Source organism: Ahaetulla prasina, chromosome 3 (genome assembly GCF_028640845.1).
Source record: "Ahaetulla prasina isolate Xishuangbanna chromosome 3, ASM2864084v1, whole genome shotgun sequence".
Classification (NCBI taxonomy): domain Eukaryota; kingdom Metazoa; phylum Chordata; class Lepidosauria; order Squamata; family Colubridae; genus Ahaetulla; species Ahaetulla prasina.
The window spans coordinates 124802052-124823187 of record NC_080541.1 but is presented as its reverse complement, the minus strand read 5'-3'; the positions used below and the strand labels follow the sequence as shown (position 1 = coordinate 124823187).

Sequence of the window (21136 nt, the reverse complement as noted above, 5' to 3'; positions counted from 1 at the left end):
CCTATCAATAGCTTATCATGGTAAAAGAAAAGTGTTAATCCCATCTATTTCTATTTCTCTTCCATCTCCTGGATTAGCTTCCATGAAACCATATAAAGATAATCCAGAAGGTTTTTCTTAAGGCTGATGTTTCCCATGCTTGCCTTTTGACAGAGTTTTGGGAAGTGTCTGGAATAATTCTAAATCAGGGCTGTCAAGCTCCTGGCCCCTGGGCCAGCTGCGTCACACGATAGCCACGCCCACTCCCAGTTTAGCAAAGGGGAAAAAAGTCTCGATATGTCACGTGATGACACCATGACAACACAAGTTTGACATCCCTGTTCTAAATATTAGTAACTATTACAACAATAATATATTTTCCCCTGAGATAAGGAGTGCCTCACTAGCCCAGGGGTGAAATGTCTGAAGTCTGCTACCGGTTCACTTTGCTACTGGTTTGCTTTGCTACCGGTTCGCTCTGCAAGCGCATGTACAGTGTGCACCAAACGCATGCTTTGCTCACATGTGCACTGCAGGTACTACAGTGCAGCGCTGAAAAAGGAGGATTAAGAAGCCTTTTCTGAGTCTGCAAAGGTAAGTAGAACAGCAAGGGGGGGAACAGTTGTGCCATGTGATTTAGATTTGCTAGGAAGCAGGATTTCCTTTTTTCTAGCTAATATAAATCGTGTGACACAGCTGATCATCAGAATTACCAGTTCTCCTGAACTGGTAGCATTTTTTTTTAACTACCGGTTCACCTGAACCGGTCCGTACCGGTAGCCTTTCACCCCTGCACCTTGGCCTTCTGAAGGTTTTAAAAACTGAATTCCCCCAGAGGGTGGACCAAGAAGTTTGATTAGTGGAAATTTGTGTGGTTTGTGCAGTTTACAGGTAGTCTTTGACTTACAACAGTTCATTTAGTGACTGTTTGAAGTTGCAACGGCACCGAAAAAAGTGACTTATTTTCACACATATGACCATTGCCGCATCCCTCATGATCATGTAATCAAAATTCAGATGCTTGGCAATTGACTCATATTTATGACAGTTGCAGTATCCCAGGTTCATATGTCACCTTTTGTAACCTTCTGGAAAGCAAAATGGGGAAGCCAGATTCACTTAATAATGGCGTTATTAACTTAACACCTGCAGTGATTCACTTAACAATTCAGGCAAGAAAAGTCATAAAATGGGGCAAAATTCACTTAACAAATGTCTCACTTAGCGACAGAAATTTTGGGTTCAGTTGTGGCTTTACGTCGAGGAGTACCTGTATAATACTGCATCTTGGTTGTTGTATTATGGTGATCTTAATTCTGATTTATCGAGGTTTTATTATATTGTCCTTGTTAATTGTTATTAGCCACCTAGAGTTTATGTGTCAGATGGGTGGCCATAACTACTTTCTAGAATAAATAAACAAATTCGATGCTGAAAAATCCAAAAGCTGCTTTCCTAACACAGGATTCCTGAATATACTTTCCTTGAAGAGGGAAGTCCAACAGGTAAAGCTTTTATCCAAGCTATAAGACACATTACAGCTGCCAAAATCTCAATTCTGCCTGGTGGTGAAAGACATAGGAGTCTTTCCCCTTCCACCCATGCCCTTCTAGAAAGGACAATTTTTTGCTGTCCTGTCCTGTCCTGTCCTTGAATCTGATACTGATCACATCCACCGCAGTTATTGGTCAGGATTTCTGTAAGTGGAATAATTCTGAATGGGTCTAGGGCAGGGCAGGGCAGGGCAGGGCAAGGCAGCAGATGAGGCTGGGCAACTTTAAGAATTCCAAAGGAGGGGGACACAGGGTAGGAGCAGGACTGGGTGAGGAAGCAATGGGGCTGGACAGAGATTGATTGGGGTTAAACTGGAGGACAGCTGGGGGGAGAAAAGAGGAAACTCTGGAGGATGTGCTGCATTGTTGGCATTGACCCACTGACTGAGGGGCAGGTGGTCAGGTTTTGAGAAGGAGCTGAATGTTAGGGTGAACAAAGCAAGGGGCTGGCGGGGGAGGGGGAGGGGCAGTGGATTTTCTTGTCCCCTGCACAAGACATGGCAAATGTCCTGGTTTGGGAGATGGAGAAGAGGGCTCCCTTTTCCTCATGCATTTTGCATAGAACATAACAACACACAGCTATTATGACAGAACAGCCAAGCATTTTTTTTTAAAGAAAGGACATTGTTTCTTTATTCTTGGGGTTGAAACCCTATTCATCCCTCCCCCCTTGTGTGTGTGTGTGTGTGTGTGTAAAACAAAGATAGAGAATTGGTCTATTAATGACCCATGGTTATGTGTTTTTATTTTTAATGTTATAAAGCTTCCCCCACTGTTTTTTTTTAAAAAACAAAATGGCTGAAGGGGGAGAAAGAAATCCGCGGGTAGAAATGGAGGCCGGTGGGTGGGCATGTAAAACCTTTGGCTTATTACTGCTATCGCTGACATGTGCCCAGGGGAAATCAGGGTGAAAGGCAGCTATGGCAGCTCGGCTAATGCTAAGGAGACATCCACTTGCACCCTATTTATCAATCTGAGCGCTGAAGAGGAGGCAGGCCAGGCCAGTGCCCATGAGACAGCCCACCACAGAGCAGGAATTGATTCAAAGATGTGGGCACCAACCTTGTAAGCTCTTGCATTGCCGTAACCTCAGACGGTTTTGTTTAAATGTGTGTGGGGACCAGTTTTTGATGCACCCACAAATCCCATCAAGGTGCTGCCAGAGTTCTAGCTTTCATTTTTAACTGAGTGAGGATTTCTCACCAATAGAAACTAGAAATTTACATTAAAAATGCTGCTGACCCCTCTCCGTTTTCACTGACATTATAAGGAGCACATAGAATCCTAGCCTGGATCCCCATCCTATTTATTTTTTTTTAACTCATGGAAAAAGATACTTAACCAAAGCAGGTGGAGTAGAGACAGACTTGAACTGTTCCCCAAGTGTAGAAGGGGATCTGGATCTGGATCAGAATCTCACCAAAATTCTAATTAAAATAAAGCTAGCAGGGTCAGCTGCACACAATGCCGTTTATATGTGCCTTGAGATGTTAATCAAGGTCAAGTGAGGTTTTCTGTATCCTTCAAGGCAGTAAGAAAAAAAAATCATCTGTTAAATCTCTGTGAGTCAGGCTACTGCAAAAGATAAGCCAGCAAGCAAAAGTAGGAGTATATCTGTATGTAAATAAAAGGGAAAGAAAGACATGGCTGCAAAGAAATGCTCTCCACTCTGGAAAAATATTCCCACATGAAATTTGCTACTTCCATTGCCAATCCCTATCCTACCTCTATTGGTTCTCTTTCAGGTTAATGTCAGACATTTGACTTTCCTTCCAGGTAACTGGGTACAAAGCCTGACAGATTTTAGATGGTTGGGAAAGTGTGAGAATGCTACTTCAACCCTGGTTGAGTAAGGTTGATGTAAGCTTGTCTCATTCACAGGCTAGGCTGGGGATGAGAAGAAACCAATCTCAGAGGGGCATAGGAGGGGGTAAAAAAATCCCAATGTTGTTAATCATACTTTCAGGTTTGGATAGGGTCCAAGCTGGGAAAGGCCCTAAGACTCCAACACTGTGCTCATAAATTACTGTAGGAATTCTTACACAATTAAATACCAGATGTGGCTTAAAGTAAGTTGACAGTACACGATGTCTTATTTTATAACAACAAAAGAAGAAACAAACATAACTGAAGGTATCATTTTAAAAAATGGCATTGTGAATATCAACAACATCAAAATGCTTGGCCCTATTCCAAATACTAGCAGTCTCTATGAACCAGACTTTGGTAGTGCATAGATGAAGACTACTTGGGCATAGAAAGTGACAGCAGCTCAAATGAACCTTGATAATAAGCAAGAAATTCAAGCCATATTATAGAGAAGAAGAAAAATGAGGGGAGAGGGGCAAGCATTTCAGGCTTAATAGAGCAGAGAAAGAGGGAATGCCAAGAGCAAAGAAAAGGCGTGTCTTAGAACCTCAACTGTGGGCTTCCACCACAATTTTATCCATCCTGCCTGGCACAGGTAGAAGGAGCAGGATCCAAGCTGAAGAGTTGCCTGTCTATCCATAACACATTGTTGCCCTTCCAATGGGAACAAGACATTTTGGTCTCTTCCAGATGTTTTGGAGTACCATAGCCATTAATATCAACTAACGGGAGCCAATGGCTTTAAGGATGTTTGCAGTTAAACATATTAGACAAGAGAGAGAATCTAAGGAAGAAGAAAACTTATGTGGGCTTTAAAAAAGGAAAGGAAATTTACCCTTTACCCTACATTATCCCTCTCAGCCTCTGATTTCATTAGCCTATTTAATAGAAATAAAACATCATCTAGTTCAGGGAGTTGGGATATAATTAATATAAAGATAGATGATAGATAGATAGATAGATAGATAGATAGATAGATAGATAGATAGATAGATAGATAGATAGATAGATAGATAGATAGATAGATAGATAGATAGATAGATAGATAGATAGATAGATAGATAGATAGATAGATGTACTATCTAATGGGACTAGGGAATTAGAAATTGAACTTCATAGAATGTATCTATAAATATCATTTTATGGAATACAGATAGAAGTTTTTCCAGTGGTCCTACTTTACAATAAAGAACCCAATCTTGGCTAATTTCAAAAGTTAAGTATTGGGTGGTTGAAGTTGGATTGGGGATCAGTTAAAACTTTCAGAGCTGTTGACTAGCCTAGGAAGTTGGGGGGGAAATCCTGAAAGCATGGCAAAAATCATGAAAGCACTTCTGTAATGTTGCCAGAAACATCAGGGAAATAAGTGTTTACCTTGCTGCAATGATATTAGAATAGCTGATATAGTTGATTGACAAAATTTAAGAGATTTTGATGGGGTAAAAGAGAGTAGGGAATGCAGAAAGACATGAAGAGTAGAAACAATTAATTCCATTGTTGCAGTTAAACAATATATCCTCATGAAAAATATTTATTAGTCTGAATATAGCTTACATCACAATTTATCTCATTGTTTTCCTGTTTGGTGGTGTTGTTTAAGGCAGGGAAGTATGACCAACTTTTTGGAACTTGTAAAGTTCTCTGAACTCTGAACTCTTTTTATCCTTCTTTGGAGCATTTTTTGGCTCTTGGAAATGTAAAGAAAACAGAGGTCTCCATATACTGCATTTAGAATTCCACAATTGCGCTGTTACATTTGGTTCTTCTACCTCCGATTCTCAGTAAAGTGAAGATGTAAGGGGGAAAAAGGCATCAAATCGGATTGACACCCACTACCACCTCCTTAATAAAGTTTATTATCAGCAGTCTGTAATCCTTTTAAATCCTCTACAGCAGGGGAAGGGCCGGATTAGTAGAGGTCAATGTAATCCCAATGAATTGGTTACAGGAGGATTTAGCTAGTACCAAGGGAGCAGATGGCCCAAGTTCCAGCTTTGGAAAACAACCATTTTCTTTAATGATTAGGAACAAGGATAAAAGGGCAAGAGAAATGGGAGCAGTGGTTCCGGGATTTTAGATGGGGGATGGTAGAGACAAGCGTTATCTTAGTCTTTAGAAAATCATACCCTTGCAACAGGAATGGAAAGACTGTAGACCCTAAATTCGGATTATCCCAGAAAAAATAGGATTTTGGCCTAGTTTTCATTAGTATGCCCAATTTGTTCCTGGGCTGTTCCTCTAAATTTGCAGATAAGTGACTACACACGCACACAAAACATTTGATGACTTCATTCAGTGTACAATGTACAATGGAATTCAGACATGGACGCATCAAATTCAGTGCAATCAGATATGATAGTTATCTTGAAAGTAAGTAGATTGGATGCACAAGGGAGGAAAGCCCACCATAGAAACATTCTACACTGAAAGAGATTGGCGGTTTCTCTCACGCTGGATGTGAGCAGGGAGGAGGTGATCAAATTCCCTGAGGACAACAAATTATTTAGAGTGCTTAAAACAAAATGGTAAATGTGTAGCACTCCAGAAGGATGTCTCCAAACCTGGGAAAGATAAATTAAAATGGGAAATGCAGCTCAGTGTGAACCAGGGTAAAGGGATGCATCCTAGAACCAAAAATGAAGGGTCAACAATGATTCAACCAGGAAAGAAATCTTCAGGTTGTGGTCTTCGGTGAAATGTTACTCCAATGTATAGGTGTCATGAAAGCAAAAATTCTGGAAATGATTAAGAATGAATACAAAGGGTTTGTTTTATGAAAATCCAAAGAATTTTCATATAGGAAATATTGTGCATAGTTTCAATTCTACTTCAGAAAGGCTACTGAAGAGCTGGAAAAGGTGTAGGCAATCAAAGCATCCAAGGAAATGGTACAACTTTTGTTTGATGATAATTTACAATAATTGAGTTAGCAAGAAAGGGAGATATTAGCTATATAAAATTAATGCTCAGTGGTAGAAACTGAAAGGAAATTGACAGGCTTCCTTATTATTATAATTTTGGAACCCAGACCAGGGGTGAAATGCTACCGGTTCGGGTGAATCGGTAGCGGAGATTGGGGCTGGTTTGCTGAACCGGTAGCAACTGCTGGCTGGCCACGCCCCTGAACCAGTCTGTGACCCGCAGTCCTGCCATGCTTGCCTGCCTTCCACAAGGCCTTCCCAGCATCCCCATGGCCAGCTTGTGAAGACAGGCTAGCAGAAGGCCACATGGAAGGCAGGCAAGCATGGCAGGGCTGCAGGGAAGGGAGCTAGCAGCCTACTTCTTTCCCCGCAGCCCTGCCATTCTTTCCTGCCTTCCACACTGCTTTCCTGGTGGTCCCGCATGCCCGCTTACCTTCTGAGGTTGGTGTCCAGCCCGGCCAATGGGTGGGTAGGCGGCCCTTGGTGGAAACACAGAAGCTGAGAGGGGCGGCAGCAGTGCTCTGGGAGGGCAAGCAGCCGTCACGGGGCTGCTGCACCTATGCCTGCCCTGTTTCTGCAAAGGCAAAGCCCCCACCTGCAGAGCGATCCAAAGAGGGGAGGGGGATGCTGCAGAAAAGGCCACCTTATACCAGGGCCCACATGCATCCAGTGCCAGCTCCGTGGGGCTTGGGGTTCCAAAGCAGCCCCTTGGGGAACTTGGCCAGCAGAGTCTGGCGCTCTGGGGGAAAGAGGCTTGTCTGCGGCAATGGAAGTAATTTCTTTCTCTTTTTTCCCCTTTTTTTATTCTTATCTTCTCCTTTGTATTTTTTACTCTTTCTAATTTCCTGTCTTTAATTTAGTGCTTTAGTATATGTTTTTACTATTGCAATTATAATATTTAACAAAATTATTTTTAAAAAAGAACAAAAAAATCTTTTATCTTTTTTCAAAATTCGAAGGTACAAAGGAATTTTATAGCAAGCTTTATGGAGTAACTTCAAGTTCAATTTCTAAATCTATTTTTTAAAAAACCTAATAGTTGTGTAATGTGTGTGTGTGTGTGTGTGTGTGTGTGTGTGTGTGTGTGATTTAGTTTACAAACTTCCCATGTCCTTCCCACTAGTCTAGGGGTCAGGAACCTGCGGCTCTGGAGCCACATGTGGCTCTTTCATCCCTCTGCTGCGAATCTCTGTCGCTGGTCAGCTCCACAATTGATAGGGGCTTTCGGTTAGGACAGGTAGAGGAAAAGGAACACCGCACTAGGAGGAGTCTCTATGATGGGGGAGCTGGACTTCCAGTCGGCTCCAGAATTGAATGGGGGGGCTTCTGGTTAGGACCTTTGTGGCTCTTTGAGTTTTTAAGGTTTCCGATCCCTGCACTAGTCAGTGCAATGTATCATAATCTTAGAAACATAAAAGCAAATACACAGGCTACATACACAAACTTATTTATTAGCAAAAATAAATTTATTCCACTAGGTCAAATAATTTGGGTAAACAGAGGCTTCTTGGTTCATTTCCATGCAGCATGGTGGAATACAAAGAAAAGGCAGTAAACCAGTGGAAAGGGACAACTTAGCACAGCCAACTCACTTTGGAACAACTCACTATGGGACAATTCAATTTTAAGTATTTAAAATAATTTTAATTTTTTTTTAAATTTTTATGATTCACATTTCATTCTGTCCCTCCTTTTGCATCCTCTTTACTGATTTTATTCCACCATTTCTTCGATATTAGTATAACTCTTGTCCCGTGGAGAGTTGTCCTGCAACGAGTTGGCCACAGTGAGTTGACTGTGGTGAGTTGGCCATGCCAAGTTTTCCTAGATCCATAAACCAGCCACAGATGGCTCTAAAGAACTAAAAGCTAATCAAAAAAATCTTCTTTCCTGTTTAAAGTGGCTTCTTCAGTGTTCCATTACAAGGCAATCAGCATTATGGTACAGGAGAAAAAGATTAACAGACAAATTTATTGTTATATCATATGGCAAGATGGTTAAGGACAATTTATTTCTGCAATGACCTTTGAGGTAGACTGCCATAGAAATTCTGGGAAACAAAAGGCATATTTGTGAGATCATGTAATTAGCAAGTTAAGTGTATACTATACTTATAACACTTACTCATTTATTGGGCAGTCAATCTGTGGCAGAAATATATGGCTTGGTGATTCCCCATACTTCATCCCAGCCTCAACCACACTAGTTATGAAGCAGAATTTGACTAGTAAACCTCATTCAACAGTATGTTCCTTTTTATTTAGTTAAGAGTTGGAGGTCTATGTGATCAAGAATGACATACTGTTTAATCTCACAGGCCTACTCTGTGATTTTGGTTTTTAGTCTTGACCTTCATCTGCATTTTACATTATAAGGAATGAAGGAGACATCATTATCTATGTCACTATGTCACTAAGATAGTCAAGTTGCAGTTTACTGGATAGATCTGATCACTAGAATACATTCTGGCTTCTAATAGCCTTCATCACCATATACTGTGTGTATGAAAGGGAACTGTTCTCAGTTTTGCTCATAAGGGAAAAGAAGGAAAAAAGGAGTTATTATTACTTCTATTGTTTCTTTTAATCCTTTGCATTTGGTCATTTGAACTCCCTATTCTTGTCCAAGCACACATACTCTTAATACAAGTACAATTTGTACCAACTATACTAGGAGTTGAAGAACTGTGAAATTAATTTTTGAGGCAATGCAGTTTTTGAGAATAGTATGTTCCTATGTTCCATGAGAGTAGAATTTATTCCTACTCCACCTATTAAAATCTGACTAAAAAGCTCACTGAATTATAACCTCTTAAACAGATGATAGCCAAGAAGAACTAACAGGTTTTTTAGAATAGTTTTTCAAACCTACTATCCCTTGAATAAATTAATAGTTGAGGCTACAATTATGTTAACAGACAAGAAACAAGGCAATGGTAGCATTATTTTTACCACAAAGCCTATGCACGGAAAGACATTTACATCATTTGAACGAAAATCTAGAGTGCATCTTACCTTGAACACCCATGCAACCATTAAACAAAGAAAATATAATTCTGGTGTTTATTGTCACCTGTAAACAACCGTAAGAGAAATACCTTATTATATTAAAAAGCTGTATTTCAAAACTGATTTTTTTCTATAACATGGAAACCAGAGAGTTCTAAACTATATGATACCTGAAAAAGTCTACAGAGTTTCTCATTTAGTGCAAATATGATTCATAGTTAAGTCTTTGATCCACAGATCATAACATTTTAATTGGGAGTAGTAATTTCAACGACCCTTCATTTCTCTATTTTAACCATACTATTACTTCAGACACATAGTCATATGACACATAATTTGTTAGAAAACCATTGTGCCAAGGGAAACAAGTATTCTTCAGCATTAAATATCAGAGAGTTCATATCATTTGAAATACTACAGTCTAATTAAATTTAGTCTAGGCCAATGTTTCTCAATCTCAACAAGCTGGTTAGTGAATTCTGGGAGTTGAAGTCCAGACAGCAAGTTCCTGAGGTTGAGAAACATTCTGTTGGCAGCAGAAACAGGTGTACAAAGAAATTTGTGGCTGAATGATGGATCCAGACCAGCAAAATCTCTCTGGAGGAAGGAGAGATTGTTGAGATAATCCATGTGACTCCAGACAGCTGCTCCTTCTGAGTAGATCACAGGTAATGTGTGGTCAGTTTATGAGTTGAGTGGCTTCAGAGTTGAGGGATACTCAAGCTCATACTTGTAACACAACCTTTTAAAGACATAAAGCCTGCCTGAGCCTCATTTCTAAACCACTTTTTGGATTATTTCTTTCATTGTCCTGAAAATATTTGCCATTTTCATTGAGTGAGTTGCCTTCTCCTTGGAGAAAGATGCTTTAAATGTGATTTTAAAGGCTCTGGAAAAATATTGATTTTTTTGATTAAATGGCAAAAACATGTATACAATATATTTTGGAATGGTAACAAGGATTAAAACTCCAGATAGACTTGGAATTACAATTCTGAATTAATTAGAATTATTCTTGTCAGAATTGTTTGGGCTTTTTAAAGAAGAAACATGATAATGGGACCTTGAAGGTTTGACATCAGAGGAAGCTAGAGGATAATACATTCATTTTGTTAACAAAGAAATAAATAATGGAGCAACAAGCTTTAATGCTTGTTTTTGAATATTGGTGTTCAAAGTTTTTGATATGAGGGAACATGGGACCAAGAAGTTAGACAAGAAGAATAAGCTACAACGGATAAGTATGAAATTAATTAGGATGTGGATTTAACTGTTTCAAGCAGAAAAATATATAACAATATACTGAATATGCAAATGAAACTAGATATTTCACCGCCAAAGGATACACATTTAAACCAGAAAAATAACTTTTTCTTACTGGATTTACAAAAGAGATCTGTTAAAGTCTTGAAGGACATTGTGAGAAATGATTTTAAAAAGGACAAACTTTACTTGCTGGATGTACAAAAGAAATCATTTAAAGTTTTAAATATTCTCAGGTTAAAAAAAGATGTACAGAAAACAAGCTCTGGGACTATATTTAAAGGGGTTAAAACTTAGAGTTGTTAAGTTTTCTTCCTACTTGTAATACTTAATAAGATTATTTGAAAAAGAAAGAGAAATATCGGTAATTTCAGCTACCTGATATCAGCATTATAGAGCCTAGCTAAGATTGGATTAAATTGTTCCAGCTCCCAAACCAAGCTAAATATGGTCCTATAATTTAGACCATGGCATTCTCTGTTCTTAGTCAAATGAGAAATCCAATCCCTGATGAGCTAGAAAAATGTGAGAAATTGAGGGATGCTAGCGACAAAACATCCCTTCAGATGTTTTGTCAAAAGACTACTTTTTAGACTACCATTTATTTCAAAATACCAGAGCAGGGTTGAAAATAAAGCTGAATAAAACTATTAGTATTTCTCAATAGCCAAAATGGAAGATGTATTTGAAGATTTATTCCTCCTTAATTTCTATTAGGGTTACCAGGAAAAAACAGATATTCCAAGAGTAATATCAGTACATATTTCTTGTAGATTTTAAATACTCATACAAGTAGTCTGCATCAATTTTGTTGTCATCTATCATCCATTGATTCAGGTATAATCAATAGATCTATCTGTCTGTCTGTCTGTCTGTATCTCTATGTATCATCTATGATAGAAGATTAAATTTGAGGAGAGATATCTTACAATTAGGTAAGATTTGTATGTGAGATTTGAATCACAGACTATTGAAGTCCTACTCAAATTAGCTCTCTTGGACTGGATAAAGTTTCAGAAGGCACTTGCATAAAGATGAATATCCACCTACAAAGACAACAGGAGACACAGCAAGATAGAGTAGCACTCTAGGGGGGAAAAGTCAATTTCTGAGGAATGCACCTTCAATAATACCTTCCTGTGCTACATATTTTTCCGTTTTTCTAAATGCCAGGTGGAGTCACTTTCCTCCAAGTATAGGGGTGGGCAATTATGGCAACTTTACAATCTGTGGATTTCAATTCCCAGAATTTCTGAGCCAGCCATGCTGGCTCAGGAATTCTGGGAGTTGAAGTTCACAGCTTGTAAAGTTGCCATAGTTGCTTATCCTCGTCCTAAGATAATGGCACCAGGTGTGACTGCAATGAACAGGAGTTTGCAATGTCTTATTAGACATCTAGATGTATCATTTGTTTTTCTACCTTCTAAGGTCTTATCATTCTTCCCCAGTAAAGAAATCTTGCTAGATTAACATTTTATCTGATTTACCAATAACTTCTTTCTTTTTAAACAAGACTAGGCTATTTCTTTCCATACTGAGGCAGCTCAGAAACAATTGGAAAGTAATCCTCAGCAATCAAACTTAATGGCCAAAAGAATCCTTAGAGGTCCTAAATGATTCCCTCTCCTCCCGAACTCTTTCCAGTTGAATGCAGGTACCCCAACAGGGATAATTCTAATAATTTCAAAAATCATCAACTCATGGCTCAGGGAGTGGTAACTGCACTCCTAAAAATGCATATTTGCCTTCATTTCTTCTCTTCTACTGGCAGCCCGTGGGCCGGATGTGTCAAGTGCAGGCCAAGCCCACCCCAACTCCATGAAGGAAGAAACGTTGCAATATGTCACGTGACAGCAACATGAAGCGGTGAGTTTGACACCCGTGGTTTGTAGAGTAGGATAGAAAAGGGGAATGACATCAAAGCTGAAGCTACCAGGATATGGAGAGAAAGACAAAGGGCACAGCGAAAGGAGTGAAAGAAACAGCAGCTAGTAAAAACTGCTACACTGATCTATCTATTCGACTGCACAGTCTTGACCTGAACTTGTTGCCAGCTGCTTTCAGTTCTTTACACTAGGAGTTCAAGTTCAAAACCCTCAAGGGTTGTTTTGTCTTCCATCATCTGATCAAGGGAAGAAGCTGGGCTGCATGGGAAATACAGGCAAAGGCACTAAGTATATTCTAAGCAGGTCCCTAAGAAGTCATGCAGAAGGGTGAACGAACTCCATCAATTTATATTTTAGATGGGTATGGAAGGGAGAATCTAATTCTTTTTTGTTTACTTGATTACTGCTATCAGCAAACAACACCATATAGCTGGTTTTACTATGGGTAGTTTTATAGTGGCACAGAAGCTTTGGAAAAGAGATTAAAAATGGTCAAGAGATCTTCCAGCACAATATTTTAGACTGCTTGTATATTAGGTTTCTTCACAATGTTACAGAGTTTGGACATACCTCAAGACACAAGGCACAAAGATTTCAGAAGTACCAGTTTGTTGCTGGTCCTAAACTTATCATGCTTTTTTTCCTCTTAAAACAGCAACAATATTTGCATTACATTCTGACTGTTGAAAAGACGATTGTATTACATTTATCTAATGAGATCTGAATCCTTTCTGCTTATTAATCCTTTCCTGCCACCACAGACCAAAAACAATAAAGAGCCCCTGATTCTTCAGACAATCAGCCTGTCACCATGTGCTCTGAAATATGACCCCATGCCCCTTTTGGCACTACACTCAGCTATTTTATTCTGGTACAGAATCACAAATATATACAAATGATCTAGCAACTGTGACAAAACAGACCTGCCTGCTCATTAGGTACTCTTTCATATGTAGAAGTAGCAATTTCCATGCATTTTAGGAGATCCAATAGTATACTCTACTAATTTGCACCCTTAACAACCAATATATCGTCTGTGTATTTTTGCATCTGTGTATATTCAGTATAGGAATTGTTAGTTTAGTGAAAGATCACCACATCAAGCTGATATGCACATACCCCTTCCATTACCTAATGGCTGCTGTACCTCTCCTTCAATTTCATGTCAATGAGTAGCCTAACCGGGCCTTGCGGTAATTCATGCGCATGCGGAAGAAGGTGTACATGCCCAACAGGCAGACAGAAGAAAGCAAATACAAGAGAACACACAAGCTGACATCCAATCGGGAGAAACCCATTCCCAGGATATAGATCCACTGGTTTCTCCTCGAAGTATTCTCCTTTTCCACTTGGATGCCAGAGAACTGTCTGGCTCCCAAGTTCTTATGCCTCAGGGACTCTCTAATATAATCAAGTGAGCGGCGGCCCTCATTCGCCATCAGGAACAGCCGAGTGTCCCTCTTAGTCCGCCTCTCCCTGATGCTAATCTGTCTTGCCAGCTTCAAGGCTTTGCTCTTAAAACGCTGCTCACTAAATGTATCAAGATCAACAATATCCTCCACCATTTCTTTTGCCTTTGTGCTCATCTTGACAATGCTTGGTTTATGCAACTCTGGAGAACCAGGTTTTCCCAAATCAAATTTCTTCTTTTCTTCTTTCCTAGTCTCTAGCTGCTCTGTCTTCTTGTCTTCGTCTGGTTCCTTTTGATTATCTTGGTCACTTTCTTCTCCTCTTCCTCCCCCTTCTAGCTTCCAGTCAGCTTCATAATTTTGCTGAGCAACATTTCGACCACTTCTTGTTTGATGCTGCAGGGGAAAACCCATGTAAATATTTTTTTCAGAAAAATGCCATTTGAGAAACATCAAGACTCGATTCTCATCCCACATAGACTTTTTCCCATCTTGCAGAGAACTGTCAGTTGAGGTGTAATGGCATGAAGGGCAGAAGCTTTTGGGAGGCCACTGAATCTTGGGAAATTTGGGATCATCAGTTTCTGTACCTGAACAAAAAAATGATTTAAAAAAACTTACTATCATGCTATTCAAATAATATTCTCACACACATTAACATTCACAAGCTACTTAGTCTATAAGCAGTGAGTGGTTTGACTTATGCCTAATTAATTACTGCCTCTGATACCTTATTGTTAAAAAGCCATTAAAATGTTTCTTTATGATGGATATTTATGAAGCCAGAAAACTTAACTCATTATTCACTGTAGATTATACAAAAGGTTTGCTAATATTAGGTAACATTTATATTGATTATTATATTGCACTAGCTAATTTCCTACAATGATGTTGGTGTATATGGGGTACAATTTTATTTATCTGTACTGCACTTAATTATAAACACACCAATAAAGCTACTACTGTATACTGATTTGCTTTAAAAACTGATCAATGCTTATTCATTTTCAAAAACTGAAAGATAACCCAAAGAAAATGTCTCTAAATATTTATGGAAATAGTTATGAAATACTTAGCTAATGCTTTCAACAATTTTTACTGTGTTTTCAGTAACTGTGACATAAAATATTAAGAGAAGTATGCATCAAAATATTAACACTGCTTTTCCATAAAAGCATGTTGAAAATGGTTGACAATGAAACAGATTTGAAGAGAAAATAAAAATAATAATATTTGCTTCATTAGTTTGAAAGCAATGCAAACTTTTGAACTCCCTGGTTCTTAGCCAAGAAAAAATTACTACCACAAAATTGCTTCAATAATCCATCTCCAGATGAGGATGTAAAATCTTGGATGAAAAAAAAAACCTGACAAAAATAACAATATTTATTCACTTGTTATTACAAAATCTTCCAATATTTTCTTTGCTTCAATTCAATGAGTTGACTGGAGGTGATGTCCTATCCTGTACGGCTTTATGGGCTTCATTGCTGAATTAGAAATGCAAACTGGGATACTGTGTCTGTAGCATGCCTACACATATATAGATAATTCTGGTCCCACAACAAAAGCAAGCAAGCAACTTCCAAAATTTAAATTATAGGCTACACCTAAGGGGTGGGGTGGCGGGAATGGCTACAGCAGATCATCATCATTGCCACCACTTGGAAATAATACTATTTTTTCACTTACAAAAATAAAATTGCATGCTTCTGTCTTACAAATGAATCTGCTTGCCTTGGTGCCAGGTTTTTGGTTTGTTTTTTTAAAAGCACCATGTAAATTACCTAACACCTGACTTGCCTTTGGTAAAAGTGAACCACTACAGTAAGTATTTTAAGCAGTTAAAACCTCAGCACTTGAGTCAAGATAAGCAGAGGTCATATTTGATAGAGTACAGCAAACCATTAAACTGGATTATTTTATTTTAGTGACACATACTGTTTTCCTTTTGTATTTTTGTTTAATGATTTTATATGCCATTCAAAGTTGCTTTGTTTGAGTTGGATGGCCATATAAATGTTTTGAATAAGCAAAGGTAAATAAATTTTAGAGGTAAAAATTTTTTTACCTCCCCCAAATTTTTCAAAATAGGGCATGCCAAGGATACCCAGTTTTTATCATTTCTCTCTAAGTATCCGATATTTGAAATACACCCAATTATATCAGGTCAACCTTCCATCTCTAACTATAGAGGAAAAGGAACATGACCTTTACAGACATATACAAGAACTACTATTTAGGCAAAAAGGGCTGAAATAGTTTTTAAGTCCAGAGCAATTCGATAAGACTATAAGAAGGCGAAGAAGGTACAGCACAATCAGATAAGATAAATGCAGATAAGCATTCTGTATGGAGAATCTGCTGAGAACAACAAAGAAAGATTCATATGATGGAAACATCTTGTGGATATTTGAAATCATAATATCACAATTTTAGTAAATGCTTGCAATAAAGAATCTGCTGTCTACATTTATTGTGCGATTTCCCTATTGTTAGTAGATAGGCCATCAACATTCCCTTGGACTGTTGACAGTCCAAAGCATTTAAGAGACTGACTTTAACAGGCATTTATTAAAAGCTCCGGTGAAATTCTGAAGAGGATTTAGCCTGTTTAGTGGCTGCTATTTACCCTGGGCTTGAAGGAATAAATGTATGGGTGGGTGTCTGCGTAAAGAGAATAAGAAAATATGCCTCAGAAGATCAGAGATTATGTCCCTAGGGATAGACAGAGAGGGTGGGAAAACCCAAGAGGAACAAAGAGTAAATAACTCCTTTGATTCCCTGGCTTGGTCAATGAGTCCCTCTACTTTCTCCTCTCACAATCATCTGTCAAGGGGAGTCACCTACTCCTCCCCCTGTCAGGGAAAACAGGACTGTAGAACAAGGGACTGCATCTGTCTGTGAGAAGCACAGCATTTAGGCAGCAGTCCTGGAGGAAGGTCCTCTCAAGGCACGTGTCAGCCTTTAGAAGCCCCCAGTAGAAAAGATGAAGATTTAGTAGCTAAGTCTCTGGTTCAAAATCACCAGCTGCCGACTCCTTTCTGACAACAAGAATCGGTGTTTTCTGTCTGACCCTCTCTGCCCTCTTCCGATCCAAGTATTCTTCACATGGTGAAGAATACACCATACACCACAGCATGGTGGGTGGTGAGGTGCCTTTTAGGTTTCTTTTCAAGTTACAGTGTCCTCCTCAGGGCTGCTGAACCAGGGAGCTAGAGGACTCTGCAAGCTTGAAATATATAGCCTGTCGGGCCTAATCGAGTTCTAAGCAAAGTGTTCCGAGAAAGAAAAATTATTTATTTTGTTTTAGAGTCAGTGAAACAGATGTAGCATCTCAGAACTCGGTCAAATAAAAATTCTCTCTGTCTATGTGTTTCAAAAATGCTTCCATTTCTAATTGGAACTATTTACATCCAGAAACAATCTCTCCCTTAATCAGGACTTGACTGCAAACTGACAAAAAAGATGAGGAAGCTTCTCATATCAAGAACTCTGATCACTTTTAGTTTGCGCCATCATAATACAGAATCAATTGGTCACTGCCTATTTTTTTATTCAGATCCCAGCATTACAACAATACATCCAGTAGAGGTGAGATGGCTATTAAAAAGGCCAGTGCATCCTGGAAGGTAACTGCACTAACGTGCAGAATGAAAAGGTAGCCAAGCCAACCAGTTCTAGAAACGAGCTATTACAGATACTCCTCGACTTACAACAATTCATTTAGGGACCATTCAAAGTTAGAAGGACACTGAAAAAAGTGACTTGTGACCATTTTTCACTTATAACGGTTGAAGCATCCGTATGGTCACATGATCAAAATTTGAATGCTTGGCAAGCGGCATGTATTTATGGCGGTTGCAATGTCCTGGGATCATATGATCACCTTGGGCAACCTTCTGACAAAATCGATGGAGAAGCCAGATTTACTTAACAGCCATGTTACTAATTTAACAACTGCAGTGATTCACTTAACAACTGTGGCAAGAAAGATCGTAAAATGGGGCAAAACACACTTAACTGTCTTGCTTAGCAGTGGAAATTTGGGGCTCAGTTGTGGTCCTAAGTCAAGATTACCTATATTCAATTTCCCCAACACATATTCAACACCAATTGTCTTCAAGGAGAGCTACAGAATAATACTTAAAATGAAAGTTTTCATATTTGTCATTTCCTAATGGCAAGAGTAATCAACCAATTTAACGGCTTGCCTCCAGAAGTTGTGATGCTCCATCACTGCAGGCTTTCAAAAAGAGACTGGACAGTCACTTGTCTGAATTGGTATAGGGTCTCCTGCTTGAGCAGGGGGTTGGAATGGAAGATCTTCAACATCCCTTCCAGCTCAGTTATTCTATGTTCTATGAGATGGAACTCAGTCAGAACGTACAGTAGTCTTTGCTTACCAACCACTTATTCAGCAGACACTTGACCATATGATGGGTTTTGGAAATAGAGACTTATAACTGGTCCTTGAAGTTGCAACTACTTGCAGAGTCCCCGCAATCACATGATTGCAATTTGGGCACTTAGAATAGAATAGAATAGAATAGAATAGAATAGAATAGAATAGAATAGAATAGAATAGAATAGAATAGAATAGAATAGAATAGAATTTTATTGGCCAAGTGTAATTGAACACACAAGGAATTTGTCTTAGTGCATATGCTCTCAGTGTACATAAAAGAAAAGATACGTTCATCAAGGTACAACATTGTATCAAGGTACAACACACACTTATGAAGGTTGTAGCATCTCATAGCCATGGGATTGCCAGTCAACTTCTGATATCCAAAGTCAATGGAGAAGATTAAAGTCCACCCTCAATCATGGAAGCTCACTGGGTGAGCTTGTTCTCTTTCTGCACAGTTTACCTCCAAGGACTGTTCTTCTGAGGCAAACCCAACAACTAAGTAAGCTTTTGGAAGGCTATATATCGCTAGGGAAACAGAATATATGCTGGTTAAAAAGTAGACTGCCAGGAGCAGAATCCTCACCTGCCAAGCGAGCATTGACCCTGTTATGCCTTGACCAAAGCCACAGAACAGCCTCGTCCCTGTTCTTCACTTCATGCATAGACTCAGCTGCCATCCCTTCAAAATGCTCTGCACACATCCTGCAGCCGAAGAAATTGCGGACATATCCTCTCATTGTAGGAAGAACTTCAGGTATACCTGAGGAAGCTGAAAATTAAACCACAATTGTTAACACCAAAGTAAAAAGGAATGAAAAAGTAACCCCCGACAACTACCATCTTCCTAAAGTGAACGCAAATCATGTTTCTTCTCCAAAGCGGAGCAACAGATGAAAGAGGAAGAATGCATTTGCCCCTGATATTTTTAAAAAGAGCCAATCTTATCAAGAAAGGTATCAAAATGAGAATCTTGTACAAGGAAAAGAGGTACAACTATAATTTATTTATTAAAAATAAGTTATTATCACTTGCTAACCAAAAATCGACTTATTTCTCTTTTGTTACTTTGAATGAATTTTTTTACTTTCAGAACAAATGACCATTACCTGAATATAAATGGAGAAATATCCACCATGTTCATATATCGTTACTACCATTTCTTTTCTAAGTAATTTCTTTTCTGACTTAAATGCTTCCTTATCTCTTTTAAAGCCATAAAATTGTATGCAATTATTTGGATGAGGTGTGACAAAATAGTGTAGAACTAGTGTAGTATAGCAGTAGTATAGCAGGTGCAATGCCAGACTTGGACCAGAGAGGCTGGTTCTAGTTCCCTCTTGATCCCAAGCTCAATGATGCTATCTGACCAGCCTGGTATCTGGCAAGCGATGGTAATAATGGTATACACACATACATATACGCATACACACACACACAAACATAGGGGATCTCATAGAGCAATGGTTGTAAAAAATAAAATTAAAGAAGAACTCCCATGCTTTGTGATAACTTCTCCAAAAAAAGGGGAGATAGATATTTAATCATCACAAACAATATTAAAAATGGTATGAGAGCAATTGTGTTCATTTCTGTTATTTTTTTAATTTTTTTTAATCAGAGAGATGAATGGCAAAGACAGAACATTGCCAATGATGAACCAACTCCCAAAATGTTTTCTAAGTATGTTCAAATGTGAGGACCAGCATGATGTACTCACTAAGGTTTTGGACAAGGACTGGAGAAATCAGGGTTCTAGTCCATCTCCACCCAGGGAGTTCATTGGGTTACCTTTGGACCAGGGGTGAAATCTAAAAATTTTCCCTACCGGTTCTGTGGGTGTGGCTTAATTGGTGGGCATGGCTTGGTGATCAGATGACTGGGTGGGCGTGGCCAATAACAATAAATAATAAAAATAATTAACAAAGTATAAAAAACAATAGAGGTACCAAAAAACAACTTTCACATTTTACATACACATAACACAACACAACTGACTCACACACAATGTAAAAGCAGCTGCACTTCACACTTCACACAGCCACAAAAAGCTCAAAAATCAACTTTCACACTTTACACACACACAACTGACACACACACACACACACAAAATGCCACATGCAGCTTTCTGAGATTTTGTGTGTTTGTGTAGTTAGAGTGAAACACTGCAGAAACACACCAAATCTCAGAAAGCTGCACAAATATTTTATTTTATTTATTTTATTTTATTTTATTTTATTTTATTTTATTTTATTTTATTTTATTTTATTTTATTTTATTATTTTATTTTATTTTATTTTATTTTATTTTATTATTTTATTTTATTTTATTTTATTTTATTTTATTTTATTTTATTGTGGACTTCAAATCCCAGAGTTCCTCAGCCAGCAAAGCCAGCCAGTTGATCACCGAAGAAATAGATTAGTTAAGCGATTGATTCTGTCTGGCTGAAACTGAAACTGCTTTCGGGCCGGAAAAAGAGCCATGCGTTCATCAGTAATCAGGTAAGTGCCTTAGAATCTCTATTCTTACTTGTAGAAAACATGTTTTCTACAAGTAAGAGTACAAGTAAGGTTCTGCTGATGAGGAACACAGGTGAGATCGCCAGAGGAGACTTTAATTTTTTTTTTAAAGTTTAAAGTCTCTGCCGATCTCAGCTGAGGGACGGGATCCTCAAAGGCTTTTTTTTTTTACTTTTAAAGGCATGTTTCGGCTGAAGCAAAACCGGCTTTTAAAAGTAAAAAAAAAAAAACCTTTGCCGATGGTGCTGCTCAGCAGAGGCAGGGTGGGTGGGGCCAGGGATTTTTGCTACCAGTCCTCCGAACCAGCAGCCGCCA

General features: G+C 38.7%; 1 protein-coding gene across 1 annotated transcript in view; it reads right to left on the bottom strand.

Annotated features, from left to right (window-relative positions):
- Positions 1-7753: 7753 nt before the first annotated feature.
- The window catches only part of QSOX1 (quiescin sulfhydryl oxidase 1), a 65167-nt gene continuing 51784 nt past the window's right edge, over positions 7754-21136 (bottom strand). The window contains exons 11-12 of the mRNA XM_058176166.1: positions 18886-19071; positions 7754-14478 (exon numbers count right to left, since the gene is read on the bottom strand). Coding sequence (XP_058032149.1) covers positions 13640-14478; positions 18886-19071 — 1025 coding nt within the window. The 3' untranslated portion in view covers positions 7754-13639. The remainder of the gene's footprint in view (positions 14479-18885; positions 19072-21136) is intronic.